The sequence below is a fragment of the Mytilus californianus genome, unplaced genomic scaffold, assembly GCF_021869535.1.
Source record: "Mytilus californianus isolate M0D057914Y unplaced genomic scaffold, xbMytCali1.0.p SCAF_15, whole genome shotgun sequence".
Lineage (NCBI taxonomy): Eukaryota > Metazoa > Mollusca > Bivalvia > Mytilida > Mytilidae > Mytilus > Mytilus californianus.
Window position 1 is genome coordinate 1,765,609 of NW_026262637.1, and position 14,797 is coordinate 1,780,405.

General features: G+C 31.8%; 1 protein-coding gene across 1 annotated transcript in view; it reads left to right on the forward strand.

Annotated features, from left to right (window-relative positions):
- The window catches only part of LOC127725935 (uncharacterized), a 94,561-nt gene that overhangs the window by 12,223 nt on the left and 67,541 nt on the right, over positions 1-14,797 (forward strand). Inside the window, exon 4 of the mRNA XM_052233240.1 lies at positions 6,046-6,307. Within this exon, the coding sequence (XP_052089200.1) occupies positions 6,046-6,307 (262 nt within the window). The remainder of the gene's footprint in view (positions 1-6,045; positions 6,308-14,797) is intronic.

Below are 14,797 nucleotides of genomic sequence, written 5' to 3' on the forward strand. Positions count from 1 at the left end.
TAAACCGACATCGGATATATACGACATTTCTATTTCGACCGGACCAAGCTGCATATGTATACATCCGAACAGCAAACGGAAGTACCCCTTATTCATTTGGTGTAGCAAGCTTAAGGATATACTGTCGGACGGGAGAAGTCGAGAGATGTCAACAATATTTCTATACTCAAGTCAATACTTGAGTTTAAATGAAAGGATATAAAGATATACATTGATCCGACAACAACCCAACGACACAGACAAATCAAAACATTAAGAGTTACCATACAGTCTTTTGAAGTAGAAAGATGCCTATACGGAATAATAAGCTCAAAACCGCCTTATGACTAAAACATACGGACTTAATTACTAATATTTACTGTCAAAGATATCTAACCAAACACATTTGATTTAATAGCATTTACCGGCAAAGATTTCCCAGCAGATTGTTTGGTTGAACAATATCACCTGCCTTGTTTTTAATTTCGATCGATGGTAATTAAAGAAGTGTTGATATAAACCAGTAGAAGAAAAACACTTCACTGTATATTAACGGAAATATAAATGATGATGATGGATGACGTCCAGCGGCAAATTAAATGCATATTCAGGACGGTAACATGTAAATATAATATGAATATCAACCTTGCTTTGTACTAAACCGACACGCTGAGCAGGATGTTTTAAGTGTAAATTCGCAAGCTAACAGTTCGTAGGAAGGAAAGTCACCCTTCCCGGACATATTTCTGACTCCGTTCTCTTACTCTTAAATGCTGCGTGTTAAGCGTTAAGCAATTTTAGAGTCTTTGTTTGACCCAATCGGGATTCAAACCAACGACCTCCCTCTCTCGAGGCAAACACACTCCCATGAGACTAACAAGGAGAGTGGTAGTATAGAATATTATACCAAAAACTCAAGTACAATAAACAATACAGTTTCATGAATTCTCACAGTAACTAAAGTGAGCTGAAAGTACCTAACCTAAATTAAATGCGTTATATGATATTGGTACCTACACGTAAATATCGATGACCGTCTTCACTGTTTATTTCATAGAATAAAGCTCTCTGCAAATTAGAAGAAAACTCTTGCACCAATTATTTGAGGGGCCCAGTTTGGCCCGCAGTTGCAAGGCTAAATTTCTGTCCTCATTCAATATACCCTCATTGGTGTTCCAAGTTTCACGTCCATCCAGTCTGTCGAACTCCTATTGCAAGACCTACCTATTGTTTTTAAAATTTATGTGTTGTCGTCATGGACAAACATGTGCATGAACTATTTGCCACTGGACATAATGCAAACAACAATCTTTAAACTTCATGAATTATTCCATGTTCATAAACACGAAGATAAGATCATGTGTACATATCACAGTAGGTATAGTGTCCTGCTAGGATCGTGGTTTTTCGAGTGAATCGGTCCATTTTTTTCGAGTGTAGATCGGGTTTTTGCGAGTGATAAAACATGCGATAAGGTCAATTACCTGCTATTTCGTAATTATAATAGTTTTTTACACGACTACCCATCTTATTTGGAATACTATACATGTTTTGAGCAACAAAGAAGCACAATATCCTTGTATTTAACCAATAAATTCAGTGTTTAATATTGTCTGGGTTTTTTCGAGAGCAACTGTGAAACCGTCCTGATTTTTAAACAAATGGTCCGTTTTTTTTTTTTAAGATAATCTTAATAAGAAAAAAGGTATTCTCGACTTAAAAAAAAAGATTTTTCTAGTTTATAACTGTAAATAAGTGAAGAACAATATCATATATTCCAAACAAATCACCAAAACATATTACTACGATGATCAAAATTAACCTTTTCAATTTAGTGCATATTTTCGGAAAATGTTCTACCACAACTTTCCAGTGTTAAATTAGAAATTACTTGATCCTTTATAAAACAGTCTCTAAAACATATTACAGGGACTCATAATCTTTTCAAGTTCATTTCATGCTACTTTTGTTTTTACAGTTAATAATATTTTTTTGTGGTGAACCCCGGAGATTTTAAAAAGCAGAAAGAAACTTACTGGAAAGCAGTGAAGAATCAGAAAAATACTACATATAATAAAGAATATCCTACTAAAAGAGGCCTGCCCCCGCAAAAATAAAATCCATGAATAATAATAATAAAACACACACACACACACACACACACAAATACACACTTAATCCGCCCCATTATTATTCCCATTGCCATTAAATTTTAATTAAATTTCATATGTAACTAACAATGAAATGAATAGTTCATCAGCTTAACACTATATGTATGAACGTCTCAAACCAAATAGTCTATGCTTACATTAGATTGTTGACATCACGAATATATACTGTACATGTAATTAATAAGATATGACAAACAACAATATATACAAATGAACGATACTTGCTTTAAAATGTAAGTGTGAGTACACCATTATCAAACTGATGAATGCATTGGTTTCGTGTCTTGAAAAGTACTTAATTTGAACCTTTTGTTTATTGTTTTTGAACGTAAATACACTGACACATAACATTTTAAGGTAGAGGAAATTTGTATAATTACTCGATAAAACACGGACGCTCTCGAAAAAACCCGAACTTCTCTCGAAAAAACCCGGATATGTAAAAATGAATTTAGTCTCAAAATTTTCAATGCAAATACAAGAATTTTTGTAAAGTGTCTGTATATCTAAGTATATATAGATTCCGTGTTTTTTTTAAAGGTTTTTATGCTTCATTTACACGTGAAAAGGGAATGACGAAAGGCTAAAACAAAAGTGTTTGTTTTCATATAATACATTGTATTTCAATTTAAGAATGATGATCAGCCTTGCAAAAATATCTCATCTATACACGTTGTGATCGAACCACAAAAACCAACATCACTTGATGCTAAAGATGTTTAGTTTAGGCTATTAAAACGATTTTATTCTTTAAAATTTACAGGCGTAGTTTTTAATTTAAAAAAAACAAACAAAACAAGATTTATTAATTAATTTGACTGAACAGACAACACTAATTATTTTGCATTTGCACGTAACGCCGTGTAGGAAAATTAAAGAAGCAAAACCAAAATAAACATTTATCTGACCCTATACATCTAGGTCTGTTCGATTAAAAGCTGTGAAACTATCTATTTAAATATCTAATTGTTGGAAGAGTTTACCTACTGTTTTCATATGGTCTGGTCTTTGCGAGTTTACTTCATGATTACTGACAAATTAGAAACATCAAATATATATAACAAGAAGTTTTAGTGCAGACCATTCATTGGTCAGTTGTAAATGAGGTCGGTATAGGGTTTTGTTTTACTCATTTATAAAATAAAAAATCCTTATTTTGAAAAGTTGGATTCAAAAATATAGATTTACCCTTAAATTTTATAAAACTATCCTATGGTGTTATTTTAATGCTTAAACATAAATAGATAAATATTTAAATCATGTACTGCTATTTAATCGGTCCGTTTCCGCAGCAATTAGATAACTGTTATTTGTAGAGATCAGTCTGAGTACTGTTTAACTATCATTTAAGTTGAATATATGTAGACTCGTCCATTTCAAGGGAATTAGACTTCTGCAAGTGGTTTCTTTGTGTACTTTTCTTGTGTTTTTGACGGTTTGTAAGTCAGTAAAAGTTCAATGATTAAGTTGATTTTGATATTAAAAGACCGCCTCACAAAAAGAACTCCTTCGGGCTCGGGGATCTCAACATCCCTTTTTGTTCGAAGGTCTTTTAATATCAATATTAACTTATCATTGAACTTTTACAATTACTTACAGTTGGGATGTCACATCCTCAATTTTTACAGTTATGTTGTTTAAAGGCCTGTTAAATATTCTTATATTTTGCTACTACATTTACACCATTAACCCATGATGGGGAAGGTTTAAGTGCTCACATCTTTCGTTTGTCCCTGTCTTATTTTTTTAAGAGTTTGCAATTTTGTTGTATGTTTTTTTTTATCATTAATAAGCCATCTTGACATTTTGTTTGAAGTCTTTAACATTTTTAGTTGGTACTGTTTGATGACAATATGGTATGAATTTTGCTCATTATTAAAGGCCATACGTTAAATTATAGCGACTCAAATCCAAGTCATTTTGACTATGATGCCTCATCTCCTTATTTATATATATGTGATAACCACTATTTCAAGTTCGACGGTGCGTTGTTGGCAAAAAATACCTGATGAAATGATTTTTTTCTTCTGCTTTTTCAATTGACACTTGCAAGCTCCATCCGTTTACAAGACATCTGCTAACTGCAACGAAAATCAAACAGTTCTTGTCAAATCATTTCCGGATACTTCATGAAGTCATCAAAAACATCGCTGTATCTAGTGACGCATCTGAGAAGAATTCCTTGAGAAATAGAATAATGTTTTTTTAAAGAAAAGACTACACTCCAATAATTTACAAATACTCGTACGGAACTACAGAACAGAAAGTATCAAATGATATCGTCATAAAATTATGAGATTTTTATTAACGATAAATAGAAAGATTTCTCTTGAAATAGAATAATCAGTAGAAAACATGTAAACAATCATCACTTTCTCTTGCAACAATAGAAACGATTCCTCTGTTCTTCTATTTGAACAATGGTGAATTACACTACCGCTCAACCCAATACAAAATCTAAATACTCACAAAGAGTACAGTCAGTACATTTAATCGATATGCGGGTAATACAGACGTTAGTGTCAGCCTTAATTGAACAAAAAAATAATGAGTGTAGCAATAACCATTATCATAGTACTTCAAACTGCAAGCACTCATTGATATGTTTAATGAGTTATCAATGTTTGGTTTGATTTATATAATATATGTACAGTACACGTTTTTGGTTATTGGATATGTTAAGATAGTATCTCATTGGCATATACTCCACACCTCTTTGTATCAATAAACGTGAATTGGTGATATCACATTAAATTGAAAACTTATAAGACTAAAACAAGAGCAAAATCAAATGTACTAAGAGGGAATTGTTATATATCTTTATTAGATTTGAACATATTAAAACTACCTGTGGGTCTTTCAACAACAGCACTTAAATAATAATAAAGCTGCGTCATCTTTCACCATCATGGCCATATCAAGTGAACTAATGTTATGGATAAGCAATTACGACTGCTACAGCTAAAACCATCTATGAACTACACTTTACAACGCATTGGAAAATTGTTTATCTAGTTTTAAAAACACAAAGACACTTAATTCGAAGACAAACGTAGTTAGATTTGACATACTCAGAATCCTTCTAAAATCATCAGACAAATTAAAATATAAAGTAAAATAACAAAAATACCGAACTTCGAAGAAAATTCAAAACGGAAAGCCCATTATCAAATGGCAAAACATTCACCTTAGCACAATAACACAATGACGGGATGTATAAGTACAGATTCACATTAGTTCACTTGATATGGCAATGATGGTGAAATATGACGCAGCTTTATTATTTTAAACCCATAAAACGCCAACTTTTAACGACACACCTCACAGACAGCAGTATACACCAAAACTATGGAGTTTGTGAAACCAATCAGAATATATATCTGACAAATTGACCCGTACCGAAATCAATTCTATTTGTTAGGAAACTCAACTGAAGAAAACCAAACCCTGACAGGTATCACCAACAGCAGAGATTATTCTGCTTTTAATGAATGTTCCCTCTTTTTTAACTAAGATACAATTGGTGTGTGTAACTCTGCTGTTCATGAATTGACTCCTCACTTGAAATACCTATTATTTCATATTTCAATTGAAAAACGCAAATTCATTTCATTTTAAAAAGTATAACAAAACTACCGACATCCAAGGAAAATTCATGAAGGGGAGAGGTCCATAACAACAAAACAACTAACAAACAAAAAACAAACAAATATGACTAACGACATATACAGTCCGGACATGCACATAAAGAATGGGGCGGGTTCAAATATGTTTGTGAGCGCTCAATCCTCCCTGAGCGCACGATATTTATACATCCATAACAAGAACAAAATACTGGTGTTACATGTTGAGTCAATGTTTGCAAGAAATATTTAGACATGCATTACTATTTTAGAATATCAATGAGGTCATACAGAATCAAATGATTTCTCAAGAGGAAATAAAATGTCTGACCATAAATGTCGAACAACTTTCACAAAACTGTAAGAGAGACAACAAAAATATGTTGAATCACGTAGCAGAATCAGCAAAAACTATTGTTGATTTACATCAAGACGCGGTTCATCAAGTGTCAGCACAAGTAGCTAAATGCCATATCGAAGAGATAGAATTCATTAAAGATCAGAATAAAGCTGTCATCGAGTCATCTGAAAAAGGTAAAATCTCATCAATAATACCAAACTTATCTTTTGGCACGCAATATATGTTTCCGTCTACATGATACTCATTAGTTGCAATTTAAGCAAAACATTAAGCAGACTGAATGAAATACGAATATGACAATTATATGATGCAGTATTAGCAGATTTCATAGGCATTTGATCAGTAGTTGTTATTTGTATGTAATAATCAAAAACATACTGAATTCTCTGAAAAGCTTCTGTAAAGCTTCTGAACAGCACTTGAAAGATAATAGAATGATCTGTTGGTATTTCTCTTCGAAACTCAACATATACTCCCGAGACGCTTAAGTTTAAAATAGAAGTGAAGGAAGCTGTATCTGTGGTTTCTTTAATCTCTACTTCATGAAAATGAAAATATATTGATGGAAAGACATGGGAAAAAAGCAATAACGTGTTAACTAATAGAACATTATCATTATACTTGTATGTGAAATCAAATGATCTTGGTTATTCGGTTTTCTTGTTTTTACAAGTGATTAAATGAACTCCGACCCATATAGAATAATAAAAGATCGGACACTCGTCACCAAACAAATAGTTAGGCACAGACGAAATACTTGAAGGACAAAGTGTAAAAAATATAAATGAACAAAATTAGCATTACAACCATGAAACACATAATGTAAGATATCGTTTGTTATTATTTTCGTGCAGTTTGCAATATGCATGTCGTACAAGAGCGATAATGACTAGACTTGTTTTCTTTTAAAAAAAATATTAGTGTTAAACTCATTAAAAAGGTTGGTGTGAAATATCCTTTTGTCACTAATTTCTTACAGTTGGCATCATATTTTTTTCATTTATATCATTTGCTTCAATTATCAATCGTTAAATTTGTAATATTTGGGACCTATTTTGACAGTTATATCCCTGCTGTAAAAGTTTAGAGGTTGGTTTTGAAAAATAGAAATAAGAAGATATGGTATAATTACCAATGAGACAATACTCGTTCAGGAAACAAATAACATAGAAGTTAATTGTCGCCATACGGCCTCAGACAATCACCAAAACCCATATCGCATGGTCAGCTATAAAGACCAAGAAATGACAACTGTAAAACGAGAAAAATTACAAACAGATATATGTACAAAACTATGAACGAAAAACGAACAGGATATTCAGCAACAACTGACAACCACTGACTTGGGACAGGTACATACAGAATGTGACGGGGTCAAACATGTTTAGGGCCGCACAATCCTAAACGAACCTTTTTTTTTTTTATAATTCTTTATTTTTTTTTTCAACTCATACAATAACTATAAGCATTTTTTCTATCAAAGAAGAATACAATACATGTTTATTTATTTTGACCTGTCAGTGTCAGCGCTTCTATTAACATCCCCCTTCACATACAAAAAAAAACTAAAAAAACAACAAAAAAAACTAAACAAACAAACAAACAAACAAACAAAAAATCCAAAAAAAAAAAATTAGCTTATATTCATATATGATTGAATTGATATTAAAAGATTATTATTATTATTGATGCAACATAGTTATTCTATTCGTACATGTATTCATAAAGAAAATTATATATATAGGGACATACATTTGTATTTTGTTGTTATTTTCTTTTCCCGACAATATCTGAAAATCATATAAAAAACAGTATTTTAACTCCTATTATCATAACATAGTAACCCACATTTAATTCTTACATACATATATATAATATCTATAGGATGCAAACTAACCACTGTCCAATTGTGATGTGCATCCAATTGTGTTACACATTTATTTTCAGTTAAGTATGAGTTATCTTTCTTGTATCATAAAATTATTTGTTGAAATGGTTCCTATTTTTTTTTCTTTTTTTTCACCTATTGCAGGAGAAATGTGAAAGGTGGAAGATAGTTTTTCAATAATATAATAATTTTTCAATTTCTTTAGTGCAATCTTAACACAAGGTAACAGTGAGTTCAATCTACAAAAATAAATATAGTACTTCAAGAGAACAGTGAAAAAATTTCCATAGATATCTATAATATCTGATCCCAAGAGGATGTTTTGTTTTGATCATTTGTGCATAAAATTCTGTGCAGAATTTTGTATTGAAAACTGATCAATTTATTACTCAAAGAACACTTGAAGGGATGCATATAGAAAAGATCCCAATGACCTATTTCCATAAGCAAAATTTCTTTCTATTTATTTTGTTATTTTATGGGGTTTTCATGTAGACACAAATAATTTATAAAAATATAGGCATGATTTCTGATTTGTTTTCAAATAGTCTAAATTATCGCAAGTGATGTTGATTTTCTTTTCACAGTTTTTGATGTGGTCCTTCCAACTACTTGGGATCATATGATATATACCATAGAATTAAAGAAAATTTGTATTATTATTGATGCGCAATGATTAGAAACACGGTATTGGCAGTATTTGGCCACAGCTTTATTATAAAATTATAAACACATATAACTAGGTAAACAGTTAAGATATATATATGTATAGTAAATAGATATTTAAATGAACGTAGTCACCTTTCATATTGGCAAACTACGACACGATAACTAGATATTAACTAAATAGATAAATAATTAAGATATATAATTTATATAGTAAATAGATAATTAATTAAACGTAGTCACCTTTCATATTGGCAGACTACAAAAAGATAACTAGATAACTAATTATTTACAATAAATGAAGTATCCAATTAATAGAATCCTGGGAAACAGAGATTTGTTAATTTTTGTGTGGTGGTCCTGGGATACAGAGACCCACAATATCAAATGTTTTGGATGCTAAATGAAATATGACGCCAAATAAGCATATTTAAAGGAAACGCAGCGAAATGTGCCCGTAACTAAATATCACTACGGAATGTTCATATAAACCGGCACATTCAAAAATTGTTCTTCCATGATACATGTACGAACGAAGTCACAGATTACTGTATTTATAAATGTCTAAGAATGAATAGTCTTAAAACACAACACACGTTGAGATGGCATAGCTATACTAGCAAACAACGTACAAGTACACTGTAGATAATAATCTGATGTTCCACATATACTGCTTAGTTGACGGTTCATCCAAACTGTTGTACAAGGATCATCCTGAAAAATATAGTAAAGACACAGCAAAAATATATTCATGATATATTATGCTAGGTAGTATAAGTCATAGTGGTGGGTGGGTGGGTCTTTAAATCACCAAATAATATTTCGTCTGTTTCTTTCAAATGTCGGAATGAAAAAGATCGCGTACGCAGTCATATTGCGCATTGACAAACATACATCTGATAGCCTACATTTAATAGAGGTGAAACAGCTAATCACACAAGTAATCTATGCTTACACTAATTACCGAATTTATGCTGAATCATAAATTCTATCATTATTGATAAACAATGATTAGAAACACGGTATTGGCAGTATTTGGCCACAGCTTTATTATAAAATTATAAACACATATAACTAGGTAAACAGTTAAGATATATATATGTATAATAAATAGATATTTGAATGAACGTAGTCACCTTTCATATTGGCAAACTACGACACGATAACTAGCTAACTAAATAGATAAATAATTAAGATATATATATAGTAAATACATAATTAATTAAACGTAGTCACCTTTCATATTGGCAGACTACAAAAAGATAACTAGATAGATAACTAGATAACTAATTATTTACAATAAATGAATCCTGGGAAACAGAGATTCGTAAATTTTTGTGTGGTGGTCCTGGGATACAGAGACACACAGTATCAAATGTTTTGGATGCTAAATGAAATATGACGCCAAATGACGAATATTTAAAGGAAACGCAGCGAAATGTGCCAAATTGACCAAGACAGTCATAAATGACTGTCAGGTCAACCTCCATTAAAAGCGGATAGAGCTGCGTAGAAGCTGTGAACCAAATACAATATAAAGGACTCATATATTTAAACCCTAACAATAACTGAATTCTAATGAATATCCTGCAATTTCTTAATACACATTGTGGAAAGTATGTGGTGTGTAGACAAGAAAGGCTTCTAGCGCGCCTTGAAATGTGGTAGCAAAATGTATTACCAATATGAGTCAAATGTTCACCATCTTGGCATTTAAATATGGAATTGGGAGATACATCAGAGTATCGTATGTATTGATTGCAATATCCCCCTTGACGAATGATCAAACTAGCCAGCCAGCTGATTATCATCTTTCTGGTTCTAATCATTGTTTCTGTTACTACGGAATAATGTCATGTTTATTTGGCAAACTTAAGACCACAACAATCTGATATTCAGTAAAAGAACAGAAACTATATTCACAGTTTTTTCCCACATCTTATATGTTATACTCCTGTCGTATTGTCAACTCAATCAATTCCGCATATCTGCATATGTGTAAAATGAGAGATATTGAAAACCGAATTCCAGTTTAATCTTGTACAAGATGAATGACACCTGGTTTATTCCGAGCTTGAATAAATTCGTTTTCTACAAAGGTGGAAACCAAACTCTAATGGCTACTGGCGAACCTGCTAATTTTACATAACGGCTAGTATTACTAATGTAATTGCAAGTTCTAAACATAAAATTAGAAAAAATTCAAACAGTTATACCCATTGTTGTATTTGAATATATGAACGAAATGACATAGACTTCCATCTACACATTGCCTGAGGTTAAGAATCAGTTCAACCATTTATGGCAGCTCTGTAGCAGCGCCTTTCCTGAAGAAACGAGAACTATGTATCCCTTGACTTAATCCGAAAATATTCAGTGACTATTTTAGGACTCCTAAACTGATATCTAGAGAAAGGAGTTCTATCAAAACAAGCATTCTGAAAGTAATTAGATATAAGAAGATGTGGTATGAGTGCCAATGAGACAACTCTCCATCCAAGTCAAATTTTAAAAAAGTAAGGTCAAAGTACGGTCTTCGCAATACATAGTCACAACCGGTTAATAATTCATTGTACTGGAACCAGATATTAACTTGATCTATAACTTTATCATGGTGTAAACTATAGAACAAATATCAAGTCAATATATTCAAGCATGACGAGAAAAAAAAATGTGGAAAACTGATTATTAAGTAAATTTTTATTAAGTCCAGGGACCATTACTCTGCACAAAATTACCAAACCGGAATAAAACTCGAAACTTGAGCAATTACTTGTCATGATAAAACTATATACCAATTATTAAAGCAATATCTTCAAGCATGACAACAACAAAAAATTGAGGAAAACTGATAATGTGTGTGAATTTATAGAGTATTAAGCCCAAGGACCAAAACTCGGCACAAAAATCAGCAGACTGGAACACAATATGAACTTGATATGTAACTTGACATGATAAAACTATGTACAAATTATCAAATCAATATCTTCAAGCAATAAAAAAAAAAATAATTGCGGAAAACTGATTATTTGGGGGAATTTTCTTAGTCCAAGGACCATAACTTTGAACAAAATCATTAGACTGGAACACAATTTGAACTTAATCTGTAACTTGTCATGATAAAACTATGTACCAATTATCAAATCGATATCTTCAAGTATGACGAAAAAATATGCGGAAAACTGATTATTTGAGTGCATTTTCTCAGGCCAAGGACCATAACTTTGCACAGAAGCATCATACTGGAACGCAATTCGAACTTGGTCTGTAACTTGTCATGATAAATCTATATACCAATTATCAAATCAATATATTCAAGCATGACGAAAACATGTGCGGACAAATGATTATTTTAATGAATTTTCTTAATCCAAGGACCATAATTTGCACAAAATCATCAGACTGGAACACAATTCGAACCTGATCTGTAACTTGTCACGATAAAACTATATACCAATTATCAAATCAACGTCTTCAAGTATGACGAAAAAATGTGCGGAAAACTAATTATTTGTGTGTATTTGACCAAAACTCTGCACAAAATCATCAGACCGGAACAACATTCATACTTGATCTGTAACTTGTCATGATAAAACAATACACCAAATATCAAATCGATATCTTCAAGCACGAAAACAAAAATGTGGAAGACTGATTTGCCGGATTGACAGGTGGACAGACAGAAAGACGAACATAGTGAGAACCTTAAATCCACTTAAACTCAATCGGTAGGGGACTTATAACAAAACAATTGACCAGCGACAGGTTTAAACTTGTAAATAGTTAGTTATTTCGTTTAAGCAAAAATAGGATAAGCATCTCTAGGCCGCTCATTAATAACGTGTGTGGTTCCTTCGAAGCACTGGTCAGTCTTAGATAAAATTAAATGGAGTTCAATACTATATATATTTTTCTTGATATCTGGCGAGATGACAATATTATTTGTAAATCATTTCATTTGTTAGAATAATTTTTTTTTTATTAGTATTAATCATTAGAGTAGAGATCGTTTGTACACTATTTTCGATTGTAAGTTACTTTTACAAACTTGATCACCAAAAATTTTGATCTTTCATAAGATTATCGTCTGCAAATCGTCGACATGAATTTACAATTTCAGAGAGTTAACGGTTTCCTTACATTTACTATATATCATTTCTAAGGTCAAGAAAAGTTCAAATCGTAATCGGCATCGCAGGTTGTAGATAATTACGTTAGGAATTTATTATCTCAGACTGTAACGTATCTAATTAGAAAGATTTTGTATTCGAAAAAGAAACATCGAAATGTGTGTTAAATAATGTGAACAGTATCAGGTATATATTGTAAACATTAAACGTAGATAACAGAATATTCGTTTTAATGACAGCCAAATCGATTGAGAATATAATAATACTGCTATATCAACATAGTCGTCGAATGCCAAGTCCCAAACCGTCGAACGTTATATCGAGCTTAATTCCGCTGCAAAAGTATCTCAGCAACATTATATTTATACTCAAGTTCAATTTCTTTATTTGTTATTTTTGTATGAGGCAAAACTGGTTTAATAACAAGTTTCCACTGTTCATATGACACTTTTTGCTTGTCATTTTCAATTATAGAGTTGTTCCTAAGTAGAACAAAAATGACATACTCGCCCGTTTGATTTTTTGATTTTATTTTAAGTACTGACTAACATCATAATCAAGACTAGGAGAGTAACTAGTTGTTTGCGTGAGATTTGAATGATCTTTACCGATTGCATTACCTGGTCGATTTACTACATCAAAAGAACAACTATCCTCCTGAAGTTGGGGGATCGTTAGATGCTGATACTGAACCTGGTTAAAGTTGTGTTTCCTCTTGTCTTGATGCAGCTTCTAATGTTGCAGTGGCTTTTCATCTTGTTGATGACCTTCTTGTATTCATCTTAGTGCCAAACAAGTAAAAGATTACATTGAACAACCAAATCAGAATATTGCTTTGTACTATAAATAAAGAATTTGCAATTAGCGACCTTTAAAAGTTCATTGACGCCTATAACCAACCAGTTTAACATTCATCTGTCAGGAATGAAATATTTGTGTATACGTGAAGTGATACCGTTGCACAAATGTCGGTCAGCTTCCGATAACAATAAAATATTCTGGGTTACACGAGCGAGGAGGCTGATTAAACAATCTGTACCGAATGACGATGCTGTTAAAATAGCGCAAGTGAGGTGATATGTGCTAATTTTATATTATAAAATCCGTCAAAGTAATTAAACGGACACAGTGGTAATTTAACAGAATACTAGACGGTATTTAAAACACATGTACTATATATAACTATCTATAATGATGATAATAACATCTAGAATGATGATAATAACATCTAGAATGATGATAATAACATCTAGAATGACGATAATAACATCTAGAATGATGATAAAAACATTTATAATGATAGTAATAACATCTATACTGATAATAAGACAGCTAACAAATTGTTGCTATTGCATATATAATGATGCTTACAGTTAAGGTTATGGTGATGCAAGAGATAAAAAATAATTATGTTGAACATGCGTAACCTTCAATTAGCATCAAGCTGTGACCGCCGGAGTGAAATGTGCAGATCGGTGTCAAGCGTTGAAATGAAATGTAATAAAACGTGTATATCTCTATGTAACAGTACATAAAAAAACATTAATAGCTCAATACTTATACATAAACACCGATCGCTACCTCCGGATAGTAAAACTATTATAACATGTAAAAATAAGCAAAATAAGCAATAAATTGAAATGAATTTGCTTTAAAACACTGATATTCCATTAAATATCCCACAATTGTTGCGGGAGGCTAACTCCAATTATACCACCTGAGTTCCAATTGTAGAAAAGTGGTACAAAACCTGCACAATGTGGATCCTATATCTTTGTAATCACCAAAATAATTTTCTTTAAATCACCAAATAATATTCCGTCTGTTTCTTTCAAATGTCGGAATGAAAAAGATCGCGTGCGTAGTCATATTGCGCATTGACAAACATACATCTGATAGCCTACATTTAATAGAGGTGAAACAGCTAATAACACAAGTAATCTATGCTTACACTAATAACCGAATTTATGCTAAATCAT